Source organism: Pseudorasbora parva, chromosome 14 (assembly GCF_024679245.1).
Source record: "Pseudorasbora parva isolate DD20220531a chromosome 14, ASM2467924v1, whole genome shotgun sequence".
Lineage (NCBI taxonomy): Eukaryota > Metazoa > Chordata > Actinopteri > Cypriniformes > Gobionidae > Pseudorasbora > Pseudorasbora parva.
This window is the reverse complement of record NC_090185.1, coordinates 24,864,478-24,882,970: the sequence shown is the minus strand read 5'-3', so window position 1 is coordinate 24,882,970 and position 18,493 is coordinate 24,864,478. Positions and strand designations below refer to the sequence as shown.

The 18,493-nt window shown below is 39.9% G+C and overlaps 2 protein-coding genes across 4 annotated transcripts in view; both read left to right on the top strand.

Moving 5' to 3' along the window:
- The window catches only part of ap3d1 (adaptor related protein complex 3 subunit delta 1), a 41,792-nt gene extending 38,312 nt beyond the window's left edge, over positions 1 to 3,480 (top strand). For all 3 annotated transcript variants that reach the window (XM_067416022.1, XM_067416020.1, XM_067416021.1), the window contains 3 exons: positions 942 to 1,063; positions 1,154 to 1,233; positions 1,361 to 3,480. In XM_067416022.1, the coding sequence (XP_067272123.1) occupies positions 942 to 1,063; positions 1,154 to 1,233; positions 1,361 to 1,456 (298 nt within the window). In that variant the 3' untranslated portion in view covers positions 1,457 to 3,480. The remainder of the gene's footprint in view (positions 1 to 941; positions 1,064 to 1,153; positions 1,234 to 1,360) is intronic.
- Positions 3,481 to 4,122: 642 nt separating this feature from the next.
- cdc34a (cell division cycle 34 homolog (S. cerevisiae) a) lies at positions 4,123 to 18,224 on the top strand. The gene is made up of 5 exons (XM_067416019.1): positions 4,123 to 4,627; positions 15,620 to 15,706; positions 16,819 to 16,916; positions 17,311 to 17,445; positions 17,535 to 18,224. The coding sequence occupies exons 1-5, from the start codon at positions 4,442 to 4,444 to the stop codon at positions 17,752 to 17,754; spliced, it is 726 nt and encodes a 241-aa protein (XP_067272120.1). The 5' UTR covers positions 4,123 to 4,441; the 3' UTR covers positions 17,755 to 18,224.
- The last annotated feature ends 269 nt before the right edge of the window (positions 18,225 to 18,493 follow it).

The following is an 18,493-nucleotide window of genomic DNA, read 5'->3' as shown; positions in this document are numbered from 1 at the left end:
TAAAGGGATGGACATGGGCAGCAACAATAAATAACGCTGTGGCGTTTAAACAATGCTCATTTGGTATTAAGAGGCTCAGAGTGTGCCAAAACAATTTCCCCCACACTATTACACCACCATCAGCCTGAAGCGTTGATACAGAATGGTACGATGGATCCATACTTCATGTTGTTTACATCAAATTCTGACCCTACGATCTGAATTTTGCATCAGAAATCGATGCCCATCAGACCAGAAAACATTTTTCCAATCTTCTATTGTCCAGTGTTGGTGAACCCATTATAGCCTCAGTTCCTATTCTTGCTGACAGGAGTGGTACCAGTGTGTCTTCTTCTGTAGTCCATCTGCTTCAAAGTTGGACGTGTTGTGTGTTCAGAGATGCTTTTGTTGATCTTGGTTGTACTTGTAGCAAGTGGTTATTTGAGTTACTGTTGCCTTTCTATCAGCTGGAACCAGTCTGGCCATTCTCCTCTGACCTCAGGCATCAACAAGGCATTTTCACTAATCACAGATTTGCCCCTCACTGGATATGTTCTCTTTTTCTGACTATTTTCTGTAAACCCTTGAGATGGTTGTGCATGAAAATCCCAATAGATCAGCAGTTTCTGAAATACTCAAACCAGCCCATCTGGCATCAACAACCATGCCATGTTCGAAGCTACTGAAATCACCTTTCCTCCCAATTCTCATGCTCTGTTTGAACTTGAATTTGAACTCAGTAGATTGTCTTAACCATGTCTATGTGCCTAAATACATTGAGTTGCTGCCATGTGATTGGCTGATTAGATATTTGAGTTAACAAGTAGTTGAACAGTTGTACCTAAAAAGTGGTCAGTGATATACATTTGTTAGGGCTGTTGTTAATTGGTTAGAACTAAATAAGTAATCTTGTTGTACTGAGTAATTTCATGCATCTGAATGTTTGTATCTTGTGTTGTCAGTGACGCATATGCTAAGCTTCTGGAGTCGGGCGACCTGAAGGGCACCTCTCTACGGCTAGAGGGGGTCAACATGCCCTTCCACCACCTGCTGGCCAGGATCTGCTTCCACCATCACTTCTCCGGTGCGCTGACTTCACAAAGAAGCCTGTAATATGTTTAAAAATATAAAAAAAAACTTAAATCTTTTGTTCTCTTATTTTCTGTTTTCACAGTTGTGGAGAGGATTGACTCCTGCGCCTCCATGTACAGCAGGTCGATCCAGGGTCACCACGTCTGTTTGCTGGTCAAAACCGTGAGTGGGCCTCTTGAAACTTGATTATGTTTCGACCAACGCATTATTTTAGTACTTTAGGATGGTGCCTAATTAAAAAAAGTGTTCAGGTTCATCATGCTAACCCTCTCGTCTCTCTCTCTTCCAGTCCGATCAGACCGTCTCCATCGACGCCAAGTGCGACGAGCCATCGCTGCTGGGGAATGTGCTGGACGAAATCAAGCAGACCTTCTCGAAGTGCTGATTGTGACCCCTCACCGCCCAGAAACCCCCTGAACCCCCACACGCTCAGAATCATATATCCTGCTCTGAGACTTGTGTCCCTCCTCTGAACCTTTGTATTTATTGGGTCGGTTGTTCCCTGTTCTTCTTTTAAGCCCGTCTCTTGCCTTTGTTTCCCCTCCTTGACTGTGTGTCTGATCTCACACTTCATCCTGCATCCTTCGTCTCTCTGACGCTATTTCCATTGTCTTAACGGTCCATGACATTCATCTTGATTGAGAACTGGATTTTTTGTTGTCGTCGACGCTTGAGTTGTGTGCTTTTTCTTTTTTTAAACGTTTTGCTTTGTGTTGTTTGTTGAGTTTTGTTTCTGTCCTGACCTCCATCAGCGCCTTTCTCTGCATTAAACATCAGCTTGTCTGCTCCCTACAAGGTTTGTGTTGCTTTTTCGAAGACCAGAAACACCCAAACTGCCTCTGAGCACTAATGTCACTCCGAGCCTCACAAGTGCAGTTGTACATTTCGTTAAGACTTATAGGTACACAGGGTTGCGTTCGAGACCACGTTTATACTTGCAATCCCATGTGATGGCCCACTACTATTTGCGTCCTAATGTCCTAAAACTACCCTGTTAACTACAGTAGCATATAATTAATACAACTGCACACCAACAAACTTTTGCTCAGGATAATGGCGGTTAATACAAGTGGCAAAATGAACAATATGATGTCTCTCAAATCCGATATAATGTAGTTATTCCTGTACTTTATGTTCCAGTTAATGATCTCCGTCAGGATGAAATCTCTAGGTTGCTTGTTTACCTCAGAATAATTTTGATTTGTACTTCAGTTTATGAAAAAACAGACCAAAAATGCAGTTGCGTACTCAATGGAAGTCAATGGGCATATAACTACACTTGCCCCATTGATTTCCATTTTTGTTTGTTGCGAACTGAAATACTCTTTGAAAGAAAATTCTGATAGCGCTAACCTCAAAGATGCCATTTAACACATGGACAGTATCTCATATTTCTGGACAGTATTATATCAAAGTCATCCCTTGTGTTTCTAAAACTTGTCTTTAAGAAAATAAGGGAGCCTAAAAACTTAAATGCGCTTTTCCTCTGTCTCGGATCTATCTAATGCCTCTTCGACATCATCCTGTCTTAGAACTGCCGTCTTGTACATTTGCAGATTACAATGATTCACTTTTTTTTAATATGCTGTTAAATGCCTTTTTTTCCACTCTAATGTACTAATTCAGGCACATGCTGTAAGTAATTCCTCTGTTTAACTGTCTGATCCAGCACGCTGTAGCGCTCGGTTGTAAGGACGCAACCAAAGTAGTGGTTATCTGCTCACGAAAGTGTTTTCCACTGTACGAGCGAGATCATCAACAAGAAGTGACTTCAATAGAATGTTTCTGGTATAACAACTTAAGACTGAATTATGTGCTACAAGTCACATTGAAATTTTTAACTTGCATGGGTAGGAATGTAAACTTTTGCCTACTTTTTTGGTTTTGAATAATACATGAACACTTGCATAGAAAATTCCCCCTATCATTCCTTTAATGTCGCAATTATTTTCTAGTTAACTTTTTTTTTTTTTTTACGTAAAAGTTGGCTTCACCATACTATACCTTTTGATGGTAAAATGTATTTTTATTTGTTATGAGTACATAAATTAAAAAAAAAAATGTCCCGGAATGTTTTTTAAAAAATTGCATTTTGCATTAAATTATTATATATATATATAGATTATATATATCTAAATAGAGGGGGTTTGGGGGGGATTTAGGGGGTCCATTAGATATGAATACTTAGCCGTTAAATGTGATTTTCAAGTGAAGTGGCCCAGCTAATCTAATACGGTTTTCCCTCTGGCAAGTTATAGTGCAGATATTGCTGGATTTGGCTTTCATTAAATATACTCTCATTGCTCTTCGTTTGAAGGTATTGTCCAACTCCTTCATATGTATTTTCCGACTGTATGATGTAATATAATGTTTTAAGATGAATAAATGAGCAAAAAGAATGACCAATAATGTGCAAGCAACGTTCTTGAGAGGTCCATCCAAGAGTTGGAGAAGGATGCTATAGTTTATTGTGTGTACCAATAAATTCATACATGTACATGTAGAACAAATGTTTGCCTCTGTTTGAACAATTGCAGATGTTTTATGTTTCCAATCGTGTGTGAATCTTTTTTTCTTCTTCATTAAGTGTTAATATTTAGCATCTGAACAACATTGAAATACTTTTGCGTGTAACCATGCCTTTTGCTAAGAGCACATTAGTTTCCTGTTTTATGGATCTGGTTGTTTACTGTAACGTTTTAACTATTCATTAGAAGTTTACAAAATATAACCTGTTTTATTGGATTGATTAACTCAATTTATGCAATATCTGTTTTTTTATAGTGTGAGTCAAAATTATATAGTATACTATAGATAGATAGATAGATAGATAGATAGATAGATAGATAGATTCAATAATGTTTCAAATTTAGTGTTTTTTTTTTTTTTTTTTACATGTTTCGTTAATATTTACCGTATTATCGATAATGCAGTATATATTTAAGCATTGTTAAAATATTAACTTCCGTTGTGTTTTGCTCGTGGGGTTAAGCTACTCGACATGCCCTCCTCCATTGGTTGCAGTAGGCGTATTAAGAGGACGTGGTCTACAGCTGCTGGCACCGTGACGCGGGGGGAGGGCGCGAGACTCGTGAATAAGCTGCCCCGTATTGCATGTTTGTTTACTAGCGGAACGCTTGATTAGTTTAACACATATAATATCGACGGCAGGTGCTTAACGTGGGACTTCAAATGCCCGACGCTAACAGCAAATCCGCTGGGGCTGGTACTCGCTAAGCGAAAATTGTCATCGAGTGATTTATCTCGGGTTTGTTCGCTCGACATCAGCGTGTACGGCTACTAAGCGAAACGGACGTATCAAACTCGTTTGTGGGGTTATTTTGGATGCCTCATCGTTTGTTTTTGGAATATGGCTCAGCATAGACACCACCATGTTGCGAGTTCACAAAAGGCTTTAATGCTGGAGCTGAAAAGTCTCCAGGACGAGCCCGTTGAAGGCTTCAAAATAACTTTAGTCGACGAGTCAGACTTGTACAACTGGGAAGTCGCGATTTTCGGACCCCCTAACACGCACTATGAGGGGGGTTATTTTAAGGTGAGTGATGGTTGACTCGGTTATAAGTAATTGAATACGAGGGTGACTCTTTGTTTTATTAACTGTTACCATTGTTGTTTATGACCTCTGATGTATGTTTATTTGCCCCATTTTCTCTTTAAGAACTGACGTTTTGTTGTTCCCAAACCTGTTTGACTTTCTGTCTTTCGTGGAACACAAAATGAAATGTGTGACTGGGGCTGTCACTGTGTCCTTTTGTGTTCCGCGGAAGAAAGAACGAACGTGGGTGATAATAGAATTTTCGCTGTACTGTCACTTTAAATCAGAGGTTCGGCGTTCTACTTTTAAAATGCCAGCGTTCTATTCGTCCAACATGGTTCCTTATTGTTCTTTAGAATAACCATCAGTTACTTTTTACACACAGCTCTCTTGAACGACAACTAAAAGTTATCTGAGTGTGTTTTTTTTAATTTATTTTAAGTTTAGTTTAAAGTTCATAGTATGCGGTTCTTTTTTTCTTCTTCTTTTTTTCAAAGATGATAAACCACAAAAAACGTTTCCTCAAAATGGACCGTAAAATGTTTTTTCAGAAACAACCTATCACCCTAATTGACTACATCTTTGGCTTCATTTTTTGTTTTACATGTTGACATGTCGCCATATTAGTGTTCTACATGTTGAGCATTTGTCTGTCAACAGGAAAACATCAGTCATATTTATTGCTTCATCTGTCAATAGCGTCCATAACACATGCGAGTCCATAAATTGAATCAAATTATTTGCAACGCTTTTTGTTTTGAAATCCTTATGATGAAGTAAAGAGAAACACATCAACCCAAACTGTACAAATTACTTTAACCTAAAACTCCTAAATAGCTTCTCCTGTGTCCCAGCAAAGTCACTCTGGCAGACTGCAACAATGGTAGAGTTATATTTAGCCTTGCTTCATAGCAATGTCTGCTGGCTTGCATGTTGGCCAACCAACCTCCACACTCTGTCATGCCATTAGCAAGTGGCCACCGACCGGCTGGGCGCATTGCCTACAGCCTGAAACCAGAAACACATTTGTTATGCCAGTTTAGTCTCCTTTTCTTGTCGTCTAAACGTTAATGTGAACATTCAATTCAGTCCTGTTGTTTTCCTTCACTGATGTGGAAAACTGTGTCTGTTTGTTGGCGCGGAGGAAGGAAGCAGGTCAGCCCTGGGACCTTCTTTGCATCTCTTCCAACAGGAAGAGATGAGTAACCATGACATCCTGCACACTACTACCCCATCAGAAACAGACAGGTTTCCCTTCTGCATTTGTTTTTCGTTGTTTAATTAAATAGACCTTTATGCTGTAGTTTGTTTTTTTACACAATGATTGTTCACAACAAAACTATAGGCTTAGTTAAGAAATTATTTGTGACTTACAAATGAGGAGAGCAATAGATTGGTGCAGGTATAACAACTTTGTAGGCCGAAGCAAGTTAGCATTTTAGCACTTCCAGTTCAGTTGGTTTCATCCTAAAGTCAATGGGATTTTTAGTTAAATGGCTGAAGGAAGGTCTGTGATTAACACAAGCTCAAAGACACTTTCACATTTTACTCTACCACATAGAATACACCGATCAGGCATAACATTATGACGGGTGAAGTGAATAACATTGATTTTCTCCATCATGGCACTTGTTAGTGGGTTGGATATATTAGGCAGCAAGTTAACATTTTGTCCTCAAAGTTTGTGTTAGAAGCAGGAAAAACGGGCAAGCTTAAGAATTTGAGCAAGTTTGACAAGGGCCAAATTGTGATTGCTAGAGGACTGGGTCAGAGCATCTCCAAAACTGCAGCTCTTGTGGGGTGTTCCTGGTCTGCAGTGGTCCGTATCTATCAAAAGTAGTCGAAGGAAGGAACAGTGGTGAACAGGGTCATGGTTTGGGTGGCCAAGGCTTATTGATGCACGTGGGGAGCGAAGGCTGACCTGTGTTGGTCCGATCAAACAAACGAGCTATGGTAGATCAGATTACTCTAGAAGTTAATGCTGGTTCTGATAGAAAGGTGTCAGAATACACAGTTTGTTGCGTATGGGGCTGCATAACCGCAGACCAGTCAGTGTGCCACTGCTGACCCCTGTCCACCACCAAAAGCACCAACATTGGGCACTTGAGCATCAGAACTGAACCACAGAACAATGGAAGAAGGTGGCCTGGTCTGATGAATCACGTTTTTCTTTTACATCACGTGGATGGTGCGTGTGCGTCGCTTACCTGGGGAACACATGGCACCAGGATGCACTATTGGAGGAAGGTAAGCCAGCGGGTGCGGTGTGACGCTTTGGCCAATATTCGACTGGGAAACCTTGGGTCCTGCCATCCATGTAACTGTTACTTTGACACATACCACCTAAGCATTGTTGCAGACCCTGGCCCCGTCTCGCAACTTACAAGACTTAAAGGATCTGCTGCTAACATTCGGTGCAAGATACCACAGCACACCTTCAGGGGTCTATTGTGTCCATGCCTCCATGGGTCAGAGATGTTTTGGTAGCAAAAGTGATATAATATTAGGGAGGTGGTCAATGTTATGCCATCAGTATTGCCCCACTCGTGAATTTTTATTTTTATTATTTTTAAAAAATATATTTTTATGAAGCTTTTACCGTCATTACGGTTGCTAAAAAGTTGCTATTTTGGACTACAAAGACTGCCGGGAGATTAATCATGCTGAACAGATAAGCTCAGTCTGCTTTTACAGCCTCATTATGCTCATAATTGTGCTCTTATAAACTATTCTAATTCAAGCGTTCTGGGAAAAAGTTTTAGATGATAACTGAAAGGGTTGTCGGAAGCTTAGTGAAGTCAAGCAACCGTAGTGTAGTTCGTTTATAGCCTACCTTTAGCTTTTTAGTTCTGGCAAATGCATTTAGACTTCAAAATTCATATAAGTTGTGCTCATCTGTGATGATTGATTTAATGGACAAAACGTGCAACTTTCATAAACCCTTGTTTGTTCACAGAGCTTGTTTTTTTTTAGCAATTAATCCAAAAGCCTATGGGAAAATCCTATTGGGTTTTTGTTGAGGGAACCGGTAAGATGCTAACTGCCAGTTGGCTTACAAAAGCTCCTTTCACACTGCAATTTCGGCAAATACACGGATAATGCGACCTGGCATTTGTTCCCGGGTCGCTAGATTTGGTCCATTCACACTGCCAGCGAAATACCGTAATATGTGCACTTTTCACACACAACCCGTAACGGTCCCGGGTCGAGTTGACACGTGACATCCTGATGTGACGTATAATGGCGAGCGATCTCAGCTTCAGCGCGGATAGTAAGGAGCTCTGTGGTCTCGACTTGTGTCCAGTTTGCGCACATTTCTGCTTGTTTAATTTGAGTTTCTTTTGTATACGAACACTCTCTGCGTTTAAAACACCGACTAGCTCTTCTGGCACTGCAGGGTTGTATTATTGAAAAAACAAGCTCTAGGAGTCGCACGATAACTACGTACACGTTGCGGCATTAGTTTCGGCTTTTGTTCACACAGCGCTCGTCCCGGGTCGAATACCGCAATATTATTAGGTCCCCGACCCGGGTCGAATTCGGTAATCAATCCCGGGACGTGGTTGCTTTCACACAGAAGGCGACCCGGCAATGTTCCGGGAATATTGCGGGTCCGACGTGCAGTGTGAAAGGGGCTAAAGGGACGTCATACCTGCACTACTCTATAGGCAATGTGGTCTGTTTAGTTTAACTGATCATCAATCACAACTTCCAGTCTCATGGATGGAGTTCTGGTTGACTAACCAAGCTGAGTGGAGAAGTTGTGATAAAGGTTTGGGTTGGCTGAGACCACGAGCAGTTCTGTCTAGGTTTAAGTTGAAGGTGGTGTTGGGCCATCATCCAGAAAGAAATGTCTGTCAGGCAGGCAGAAATGTGAGAAGCTACTGACGGATCATCGGGCTGGAACGAGAGGTAGATTTGTGTCATCAGTGTAGCAGTGGTTGGAAAAATCATGTTTCTGAATGACAGAGCCTAGTGATGACATGTAGATGGAGAAGAGAAGCGGTCCAAGCACCGAGCCCTGAGGCACCCTGTTGCTAGATGTTGAAAACATAAGTTCAAGAGAAATGTGACTATACGAGAAGTATGTTGTTCTGTCTGTCTATAATGGCAACAAATGTAAAATAAGTAGTTGATTTAATACTAATTATCAGTCAAGTAATGTAGTTCATTTATTTGTAAAAACTTGCCCTATTACTATAGAACATGCTTGGGTGGGAATCACAGGGTATCTCACGATACGATACCGATAACATCACGATACAGCAATTCTGCAGTAATCAATAGATTGCTAGTCAATCCTATAATGATGCATCACAATATCAGGCTAAATAACTGAAATCAAAATGCCCATGAAGAGGTTAAGGACAGGTTTTCCAGACTTTGGTTCACCGTCCTGTTAAAAAAATATTTTGCTTAAGCTAGCTAATTTAGTTATGTCCATGATGTAGTGACACTGGCCCTCATTTATCAAAAGTGCCTTAGATTTTAGTTATGCCGGCCACCCTAGCATCACACTTTATCGAGCTCGACTTTTTCCAGCTAAGAGAGGTTTGGCACTAGGGCTGCACGTTTTCAAGTTTTTCATTAACCGTTAACCGAGGCCCTTAGCGGTTAATACTCGGTTAACCATAGTGTGCGTCAGGGTTATTTTTATCTTATTAATTTGACGACCACCATCTCCGTAGTGAACGCGCCTATAGAGAGAAATGCACATCATGGATTACACAATCAGAGAGTAGCCTATTTCTTTTCGTTTTAAATTGTTAAAAGACATTTCAAGATCTATTTCATGTCTGCGAGGCGTACGCTGAGTTTCGTTAAATTAGGATGAGATGCGCTCCAGTTCACGAGCAATGCGAGTGGCCGCGAGGGCGCCTGCACGATTAGAGCATGTAACGTTAGTAAAATATGCAGCCGAGAACGATTCACACAGACTCAGCGTTTGACTCGCTGTTGACTCTAGTTTGACTGAGCCTCTCCCGGCAGAGAGTTCAAGCATCTGTGGACTCGTTCCTTCAGCTCTGGCCATCGATCTTGCTCTCAGTCCGCGATTAGCTTTTTTGTTTTCTTCATTACAGTTAAAGTAACGTCTGCTTTTCTCTAGTCATTCACAAGTTTCTCACTTCAAACTTTCTTTCTTCTGATCCGTTATGAACAGCGCGCGCGGCTCGCGCTCTGCTTCTGCCCTAATGCGACTTTTAGTCCAGTGCGACGTGTGTTATTTTCCTCTTCATGACGCATATTTTGACTGATGCGACTTATACTCCGGAGCGACTTATAGCCTGAAAAATGCAGTAAGCACTGCATTGCAATACTTGCATTTTGCCCCGTCACTCTCATTTTTAAAGTGCTCCCACGCTTTCTTTGCCCGCTTTATTGCCCGCTTGGAAAGCTGGTCATGACTTCTTCTTGTGGATATTACAAATGTCTGGGAGCGCTCTGGCGGTCTCTAGGGGTGCAAACATATATTACAACTAAATTCAAGGCACGTCATTGACGCCACTTAACCGAGCAAAATGTTTCACTCGGTTACGCAATTTTTAACGGTTAATCGGTCAATCGGTTAACCATGGACACCCCTATTTGGCACAGTCATTAAGTTCTCATGAGTGGGATTCCTGTAAGCAGGCTTCAAGTTCTTACATGTGGCGCTTGGCTGAAAGGTAGCAGGGTTCGCTTCTGAGCTCCACTGAAGCATGCACACGCCCAGGCCCTTTGGCAGGTGATGTGAGCTGGGTTTGGCCGTGCTTGACTCAGCCTAGCAGCTCGAGTCATGTTACCCAATGTTACCTGCTCGCCTCGCCAGCCTGACAAGTGTCACAGAAATGAGACTGACACACTAACTGCCTGTTCTAGCTTCATTTTGTGTCTGTAGTTGTCTGGTGTTTGGAGTGAGTCAGCCCATAATAACAACTCTGTTTAACTCTTTCAAGATGTGTGTATGTGTGCTAAACAGTCCAAATCAGATTTGAATTTTCACTCATACCTCTTACCTTGAGAAAAGTTTGCCAATTGTGACATTTAAGAAAGGAAGGAAAAAGCACTTTTTTTGCCCAATGTTTTCATGCCTGCAAGTCAAGTAGTATTAAAGATATCTTAATATAATTTTAGATTTTGGTTCTTAACCTATATATATCTTCATTTTTAAGGCTCTATATGGTTTAATCCTAGAGATATGGGATCTCAATGTGGCTCCATAGGTAAATTGTACAAATTTGAATTTGTCACTTTGCATACAAGCTGATACTTGTTTCTTTTAACGAGGAATGTCTGAAACTAATTTTGAAACTAGAATTAGCATTAAATATGCTTCTGAATATCAAACAGTTACCAGGAAAAACTACAGGAAATGTGGGGTGTGAAGCTAGATATTTAAAACCACATTAAAAAAAATGCTATGTGTTCGTCTGAACAGTTAGGTTGGATTTAACTTATTTTTTGCTCGTTCTTACCTAAATAAACTAAGGTTTTTTTTTTACAAATCATATAATGTGTAAAATATATACCTGTGCCTGATATAGACAGTTAACTAAGTACAGAGAGGTTTTTTTTTTTAAGTCATAGAAAATTTGGTCAATTAAGCAATTATAAATGGGTTAATAAATTCACAATTTGATCATGAATGATAAACAGTTAATTATCAAAATTAAAGTTATTTTAATGTAAGTACTTTAACTTTTTCTGTGATTCATACACTGTAAAAATTTTGCTGGGATGTTTAAGTAATTTCAGCTTCAATTGCATTAAACTTAAGTTGAAGTTTAAAACATGAGTTGAAGTGGAAACTTGTTAAACCTATTTTGATGAGTTACAGCAATCTGAAAACATGTTACAACATAACCCATTGATTCAATTTAAAAGTGTTGGCTTATTGATTTGCCACTGAACCAGGAGGTTTTTTTCTCTGTTTTGGCCTTCCGTCCCCAACTAAGACGGTGTTTAAAGGCAACGAAAAAAGTTTTTTGAAAATGCTGTCCAAAGCGGCTATTTGAAAACGTGTCTTCGCGTTGTAGTGTGGACTGAAGACGGCAGTATTTGAAAACGATAACGTATGTTTAGTTATGTGACATGTTGTACCAATAGATCTGCATGTTTATACCACTATTGCGCTGTTTTCCCCCCCCTTTTTTTCAATTTTTGCTATTCACCATTCACACAGTTCATATCAAAGTCCTGCAAGAATGACATAAAATGTACTTGCATTTGCATTTCTCAGTGAGCTTTGAAGCATGCGCAGTGAGTTGAATTTGGCGTTTATTGACGTTTCAGTGTGGATGAGAAACTTTTGGGAAACGCTAGTGTGAACGGAAAGCGTTTTCAAATCTATCCGGATTACTGTACACGTAGCCCCAGTCAACAGGTGCTCTAGTTGTTCACAGTAAACTTTATGGCTTTCTAATTAGGCTAATTACCTGCTTTGAGTGGACCCTAGTTCATTCTTAACTAGCTTTTGGTGTCAAGTGACGCAGCAGTGGGAGTTAAAAGAACAACTTCCTACCTATGGCCCTCTGGGAGATCAGGCACTAGAAAATTATGAGAGAGATGGTGTAGGAGAACTACCTCCAAGGAGAGCAGCAGTGACCTGGTTTATTTCCTCTACCAGCCCAATATCCGTGGGATTCTCATTTCCTCTCAAATAGGATTGTAGGAGAGAGATATTTAAGTTTAATTTTTTGAGTTTCTCTTGTAAACCAAATGTTGAACTTGGCTTGTTCAAAAAGTTTAACATCTGTTAAATCAGCTGTTCTCAAAACGATAAGCAGTGAATTGTGACACTCATCCAGCCAGAGAGTAGGTTTTCAGTTGTACCAACTAAGGAGTCATAAGGCACAGGTCTTCAACTCTGCTCCTGTGACCCACTGTCCTGCAAAGTTTATTTCCAACCTCCTTCAGCACACCTGCCTGTGTATTTTCAACAAGTAAGCTTGAATAGCTTCACCTGATTTAATTAGGGTTGGAGTTAAACTCTGCAGGACAGTGGGTCCCCAGGACCAGAGTTGAAGACCTCTGATATAGGGCAAACAACCACTTCCTTGAATTTGGGAGACGCATCTGGAGATGAAAAATCTCAGGGCCCTGTTTACACCTGGTATTAATATGCATTTTGTATGATCAGATCACAAAAACGACACTAAAGACTTGTCCTCTGTCAACTACTTCCAAAGGTAGTCGAATGCATTCATGCTGGATTGCTTTCGTAGTGTAAAATGCTCATGTGGTTGAATGCTCTCCAACAGCCATCTACTTTCTGCTGACGATCTAAACATCATAAGAAGCACACCATCCAGACAGGATTGAAACTTTATTGACTAAAGACCTAACTTTGGTGTGAAGATGAATAACGTTCCAAGCACAATGATCTGAAAAACAAAAAACCCATATGTTTACCCGCTCATAGACTCTTCCCTCGAAGAAATCAGGACAGAAGTGGTTGAAAGTGGACAAAAGAGATGGATTAACACCAGGTGTAAACGGGTATGTCTCCCTCATCTACTTGTGATATGATCGATCGAAATGCATCTTAATATCAGCTGAAAACAGGGCCTCAGTTACATAGACACATTGTGTTTTGTTTTTTAATGTGGTTGGGAGAAATTGCATAATATGATTGATACAGTTATGATGCACATTGTGTTAACACAGTTTACAATCAGTTAAATTATTCAATTCATCAAAAAAATTTGGTCACTCTGTTTGAATTTGTGTCAACATTCTCTCCTCCGACCCCATGTTTTCAAATGCTGTTGTTTACACATTGCATTTGTTTTTCTTTCTTCTTTTGACAATGTACATCTTAATCCGACAAATTACAGAAGGTGATTTTTTTTTAATTTGCATTTCAACAACTAAATGAAAGGACAAATTGGCAGTCTTTGGTCAGCTACTGTGACATTCACAGATAGCCGATTTAATTGCTTTAAGCCTTATTCTGACAGGATTGGTTTAACATGGGGACGTGGGGGTAAAATACCAGAGGTTCTTTGTGATTTTTAGTCCATCCGAATGTGCCATCTCGGTAATGATTATGGACAATGTCAATAAAGGTAACCGAGACTTTTACCTTCTGTAAAAAGGTCTGTAAAAATGACCTTGGGTAAACAACACTCTTTTCATTCCTAGAGCATTTTGGCTCTAGGAAAAAAGTGTCTATTACCAACATAATCCAATCAGAAGCGTTCGACTGGACCGTACTGTTTTATAATATAGGAGACTTGAGTTGCTCATGTTGTGTGTTTGCTCGTGTGATAACAGCAACGTCATACGCACATGACGACAAGGAGGTTACTGTGGTGCGTAAAGCAAGTTACTCCTCCCACTTCTGCTAGTTTTACTGAGATGTCTTATCCCATGCGAATTGGCCATTAATATTACAGATGTCCTGAGGTACAATTACTATACCCCCACCACGTCCCCATGTTAATCTAATCCCGTCCGAATAGGGCTTTAGTCTCTGAGGTTCTGGCTGCATCAGAGAGTTTGTCGCATTTGTGTTCTGAGCTTTCAATGTGTTGCTTGGTACCAAAATCGTATTATGATATACATCATATAGCTGTCTGATAGTCTGTAGATGTTACACAAGCAAAGATTGTAAAACTGACTGAAAAAAATCATACATGGCCCAGCCTAATTATACAGGGCTTTATGTACTGACTAGTAAGCAAAAATCTGTAGTTTTGCACATCCCTGTGCCTTAAGTTTAAGTCCTCTTATCTAGTTGTTAGATAATGTAGCTAAAGAGAGACGTTCGGCACACAGGCTGTCACAAGAGCTCTTGTGTGTCGGGTCATGTGCAATGGCGAAGGACTCCTGTAAGCTGCCTCTAGAGAAACGTAATACCGTTACCTTCTTACACGGATCCCTACTTGAGGTTTAATAGGCTTGCTTGCTTGAAAGTTGCCCTGTGCTACTTGGGTTTCAGGAATCAGGTATCACTTGATACGTGTGTGTGTGTGTGTGTGTGTGTGTGTGTGTGTGTGTGTGTGGTTGGTTGGTTGGTTGGTTGCTGGCTCCCCCAACCCCCCAGTTTCCCCTCCCAGAGCTGGCCCTGTGAAGCACACACCAGCTGACCGTGCCAAATCAGCAAATGTGTGCTGTGGGGGTTGCGAAGTGGTCCGTACGCATGTGTGCCCACCACCCGCTGTATTGTAAAGGCACCAGGCTCAGCTTGCTACAGCTTGTGAAAGATCTGTGTTCCATGTATGTGTGTGTATAAAGGGTTTGTTTATGCTCAGATATACATGAATATGCATGTCACAGATCCAGTGTGTAATTGTATCACTGAATTCAAAAGTTCAGACCTTGGAATGATAGGTTGGAATGATAGTCCATGAACCGGTGGTAATTGATTTTCCCCTTTCATAAAGCTATTAGGTTTCTTGTAGGTCAAGGGTTCATGATGGATCTAAAGAGGGTTTTTGAGATTGCTGCTATAGGGGAACTCTTCCTGTGAAGGGTGCACTAGTTGCGAGCATCCAACCTGGATACTCGTCTTAACAATTCTGCTTGTAAAACACACACTTAAAGCATTAAGTAGAGCTCAAGCTTTTAACTGATAGTATTTATAAATGCTTGAAGTCTTCTGCCGAAATTTAGGACGGATTATCAGCCCCTGCCACAAATCAGTTTATATGCTGTTAGGCTGCATTGCAGATGGTAGCTTAACTTGTAACAGGCTTTGAGCTAAATCAGATATTCTCAAATGAAAACATGTCAAGGGTGGAACTTCTTGATTTATGAAAGAGATGTGTGGTCTGGTGCATGAGATTTTTGTAATGTACCCAAGCAGTTTTTACCTCTCAACTAATAAATAGATCAATCATAAATGTGTCATGGAGGTGTTTTTAGCAGTTAAATGACAAAGCTATACAGTACCCTTTAGAGATCTTGGGTGTTGGTGTTATATTGCTCCATTGAGTGAGCTCATCGCATATTGTTGGAAGACAATGTGCCATTACATCCGTTCCCTAATAAATGTGTTATTTCTTCCAGGCACGCATCAAATTCCCCATCGACTACCCGTACTCCCCTCCTGCCTTCAGATTCCTCACCAAGATGTGGCATCCCAACATCTATGAGGTTAGTCTACACAAATCCAATCAAACTACAGCCCGATTAGCCTTTGATTTGAAATAACACATTTTTGAATTATTGAATTCAATTAATTTTATTAAATAAAAATAGACTTATTCATAATGAATGTTACCTTTTTGTTTAAAATAAATGAATGTAGGCATGTACCTAATTTGACCATCATAATTGCGAAGTGCTTTTTTGTTTTTATGTATTATTTTTTGTGTATTGTTTTTATTTGTATTTCACTTCATACAATAAAAAAAAATGGTTAAAAGCAGCTTTTCAATAATGTGTACGATAATAATTTTACTTTGTGAATTCACTTTAATGCTGGTAATATAATTTATTACTTTTATAAATGATGGGAAATTTCACTGATTTAATTTGACTAGGTCACAAGACCTTTGAACGCCAAAAAATAACAAAAATGTAAACTCTCTCCCTGCCATTGACTGAATTTTCTGGCTTTCTGCATTTTCACTGTTATACAGTAGGGGGTGCTACTAGGCATCTTCTGAAAGAGTACAGAATCTTCTGATAAAAACGCAGACAAAAAAAGAAAACATTCAGAGGACTGAGTCACTCAAGACTTGCACTTTGGTTTTTATCGATAGGCGAAGTCCCTCCTTTATACATGTCGTTTCAGGTTCCTTTGATAAACACATCCTGTTGGACTGTCATTTTTATGGTACTGGTAGATAAACGCGTTTATTTAGATGAATTACAATGAATATTTTAGAATGTATTACCCGAATGTGATCTCATGTCAAGTTGAAATGTTTTATATAATAATAATTTTATGGATTGTGATATTGACCTTGTTTGCCATGTAATTAGCCCTGATGCCTCTCAGCTTTTTTTTTTTTTTTTTACCTTCAAGTGATGATTTAAAAAAAAAAAAATGCATTAAGCTAGAATTAAACATTTTGTTTTATTTATTTATTTATTAAACAGAGGACCTATTCTTTCTTTCGATATATTGCATGTTCAGATATTCATACAACAAAATCTTGACTGGCAACTCTGGCTGGAAAAGTTAATATAATTTTTAATCACTAGATTGTACACAATTAAGTATTAAAATAAATTGACCTCCCCTTCTAACATTATTTCAGAATGGCGACGTATGTATTTCCATACTGCACCCACCAGTGGACGATCCCCAGAGTGGTGAACTGCCCTCAGAGAGGTGGAACCCCACACAGAATGTGAGGTACAGCATACTCTCCAATCATTTCTCTTTTTTTTTTTTTCTCTTTTAAAAAACTCATAACCTTTAGACTCGTGTATGGAAGCTTGTTTCTGTCACAGAATAAAAACATTAAGGTAATTCTTTTTTGTTTTTAATGAGAAAAAGAGATTTAAAACTCCCAAGTGAGAGAGAAAGTCGCAATTTATTTTTTTAAAGTGTTTTATTCTGTGTCGGAAAGAGGCTTCCATAGTTGTCTTGTATGAATTCTTAATCAAAAGCTTGTCTGAATGCTAAAGCAGATTTTAGTTTCCCTTGAGATTGTTTGTGCAATGCCTCTTCCAGCTTGAGGTCAATAATTAAGCCAAGTGGTCGTAAGTGGTTTCATTTAATCAGCTGATATCTGCTTCCCTTTCAGAACGATCTTATTGAGCGTTATCTCGCTGCTGAATGAGCCCAACACCTTCTCGCCAGCCAACGTGGACGCCTCTGTCATGTACCGCAAATGGAGGGACAGTAAGGGGAAAGACCGCGAGTATGCAGAGATCATCAGGTTCGAAAACCCTTTCACTTCAAATGTACACACATGCGTGCAAATCAGATTTGTGGGTGCCACTAAACTTTGTGGTTTGGTCTTCACAGGAAGCAGGTTTTAGCCACTAAAGCTGAAGCGGAGCGGGACGGGGTCAAAGTTCCCACCACACTGGCGGAGTACTGCGTCCGTACCCGCGCCCCCCCTGCCGACGAGGGCACCTTATTCTACGATGACTACTATGATGATGAGGATTTAGACGAGGATGATGAAGAGGAAGGTGAGGGTTGTTGCTATGATGAAGACGACTCTGGGACGGAGGACTCTTGACGACCCAAGCTTTTCCGAACTTTTTTGGTTTTCCGTTTGGTTTTAAATCAAGTCAAAAAGGAATATTTTCTGTTTGAAGATCTTGAGGTCCCCAATGTCACAAAGGGGAAGAGATGATTTGCGCAGAGGTTATTGATCCCAATGAACTGTTTTTGTACTTCAGTTGCAGTCAACTCTAAACCCAGACGTTTTGATGGTTTGTTTTTTTATTTCTTACATTTTGTTTTGTCTGACTTGGGGGGCAGAATAGGTTCAACCAATCAGTGTGAAACAGCCATGTATATTTAACCCTCGATTAACAACTTGCCTTTCAAAGGCACCTGATCTCAGGTTCTCAATTTCTGTGATTTAACAGTATTGGTGTCTTGGGTGGGGGGAAAAGTAGCTAATACACATTCTCAGGGCTACTTCTTTCTTACACCACAATGCATCATATTCTGCTTCTGTAGCCAAGGACTGAACAAGCTTCTCCGAAGAGGATCTCGGCAAGACGTTTGATAAATTGATGCATTGTAAACACAGTTCACAATTCTACACTTCGTTTTCCTTTTGGACTTTAACACGTTTCATTTTCCCCACAAACAAACCTGTCTTTATTTGTGTTTTGTTTTTGATTTTTATGGGGTTGCAAGGTAGTTTGATTCTTCACTATATTTAGCTACTCTTTGACATTTGAGGGTATTTTAGTTTTGTTATTCTGTATATCCTTATTCATTTTTAAAGCTTTGTGGTGACTCTT